The sequence below is a fragment of the Lasioglossum baleicum genome, unplaced genomic scaffold (assembly GCF_051020765.1).
Source record: "Lasioglossum baleicum unplaced genomic scaffold, iyLasBale1 scaffold0681, whole genome shotgun sequence".
Classification (NCBI taxonomy): Eukaryota; Metazoa; Arthropoda; class Insecta; order Hymenoptera; family Halictidae; genus Lasioglossum; species Lasioglossum baleicum.
This window is the reverse complement of record NW_027469741.1, coordinates 3,990-5,924: the sequence shown is the minus strand read 5'-3', so window position 1 is coordinate 5,924 and position 1,935 is coordinate 3,990. Positions and strand designations below refer to the sequence as shown.

Here is a 1,935-nt window from a genome sequence, read left to right as displayed (position 1 = left end):
TAGTAAAGTAGAGAGTAAAACCGCTGTAGAATGATACCTATTGCTATGGAGTCAAGCTTTCTACAGCAAGACTTACCTTCCAAGAACCTATCCCGCCGAACCGAGAGTGCAACTACGTATTCAGAGAAACATATTAGTATACCTTTTTGTGACGGCGACCTTACTTTCATGTATGAAATAGAAGATCGAGGGTTAAACCGTTCGAGAACGTTACCACCTTCTTTGAGATTCGAAAATCTGTGTCAGAAGGTTCAACTACCCTGCGATGCCGAGTCTCAAACCAGGTATTCGGAGAGTCAAACCACTGTGCAGTATTGACAATAGACACCTTAATTCACGGCATGAATAATAAAGTATAGAGAATTATCAGTCGGTCCATCTAAATAGCCGGGCTGGTTCTTGAGAGGAATATGCCTTCAGTGACAAGTTTGACTCATGAAGAGAACGTATGTCGGATACCTCCGTATGGCAACGTGTCTGCGTAAAAGAACGACCGTCGCTCAGCTGGATTGCTGCAACGAAAGCTCACGTTGCCGGAAAGAAACATCTGCACTGAGGGAGGAGCTGGAGGCAGTCGGAATGCAGTCGTCTGCCGCGGGCCCGCGTTGCGCCTGCCGCCGCAGCTACTGGGGCATCGAGACAAAGGACTACCACAGTGGTAGCCCTTAGAACGAAAATAAGCCACATAGTGGAAGAGGCAGAAGGCGACCGGGATCCGGACATCTGTCGGGATGACAGCTGCGGCGCCACCCACCTAGCCGAGCAAACAGACTCCCGCGGGGAAGGTGACCCATGCGCCCTTGATGCAGTGGGCCATGGTTGTGGGCCGAATGGCCAAAAAGGAAAAGTCGGAGTTGGCATTAACCACTGAAGCAAAGCGCCTTGAAACCTCCGAGCGGCAGGTGTGATGCAAACGCAGCATAAGGTAAAGATGCAAAAGGCTCCTGCACGAGCGGAAATAACCCTAGCACTGATAATCCTGTCCGAAAAGTGATATGGCAAGGTAACCGCTGCCGCGAATAGAAAAATCAATCCGCAAGACATGGAGATTTCCGAGGTGAAGCTAAGAAGAGCCGTCACCGGGGGCCTCGTACTTGAGTAAGAAAGCCAGAGGGCCAGAGGACGGCCTAATGCCTAGCACTCACAACTTGGGCGTCATAGTGGCCCTGCCAAATTATACGGCTGCACAACAGGTTACGGGTAAAGACGACGCGGAAGCCACACGAAAGGTCGTGAAGGCACTGGTGAAGAAACGTGCCTCCAGCCCCTGTAACATCAGATACGGGCAAATCCGCACATCCCTTTCCGGTCTACTGACGATCTGGGTCAAATGCCCCATCGCCGCCGCTCGCACCACCCTGGACAGTGGCAGAATACGAATGGGTTGGGTATCGGCCCGTGTACAAGCGCTGGAGGCTCGCCGGCACTATCGCTACAAGTGCCTAGAACTTCGGCACGCCAGGGCACGATGGCCCACCAGCACAGATAGAAGCGCAGCCTGCTTCAGATGCGGGTGACAGGGGCATTAAGAGGATGGGGGCCTTGCACCGGGAATCAAGTGCCATGTCTGTGCCGCCCATGGCCTGGAGGCGGGACTGAGAACAGTAAGGCCTGCTCTCATCCCACATCGTAGAAGACGATGAGTACAGCATCGAAGCCAGTAGGAAGCGGAATGACGCCAAGAACGACAAGAGCGGCGGAGGGCCTGGAAGAGACCATGGATAGGGTCTAGAAATCATCATCCTCCAGGCCAATATCAACAATAACAGAGCGTTACTGTATATTTTAGCAAAGTCGCTCGCGTAGTTAGACATCGCCATGGCTGTTGTCGGCGAGCCGTACAATGTACCGGCCATGACAATTGGTCCGACGACCTTCACGGTATGGTCGCCGCGGTGTGGTGGGCAACTGCGGAACACCTTGGCCACAATGCTA

At 53.0% G+C, this 1,935-nt stretch overlaps 1 protein-coding gene across 1 annotated transcript; it reads left to right on the top strand.

Moving 5' to 3' along the window:
* The first annotated feature begins 1,130 nt into the window (after positions 1-1,130).
* LOC143220295 (uncharacterized) lies at positions 1,131-1,517 on the top strand. Its single transcript, XM_076445964.1, has one exon. The coding sequence runs from the start codon at positions 1,131-1,133 to the stop codon at positions 1,515-1,517; it is 387 nt and encodes a 128-aa protein (XP_076302079.1).
* Positions 1,518-1,935: the final 418 nt, after the last annotated feature.

Excerpts from the sequence above, each read along its gene's own strand:
- LOC143220295 (XM_076445964.1), top strand. The coding sequence starts at position 1,131 with ATGCCTAGCACTCACAACTTGGGCGTCATAGTGGCCCTGCCAAATTAT.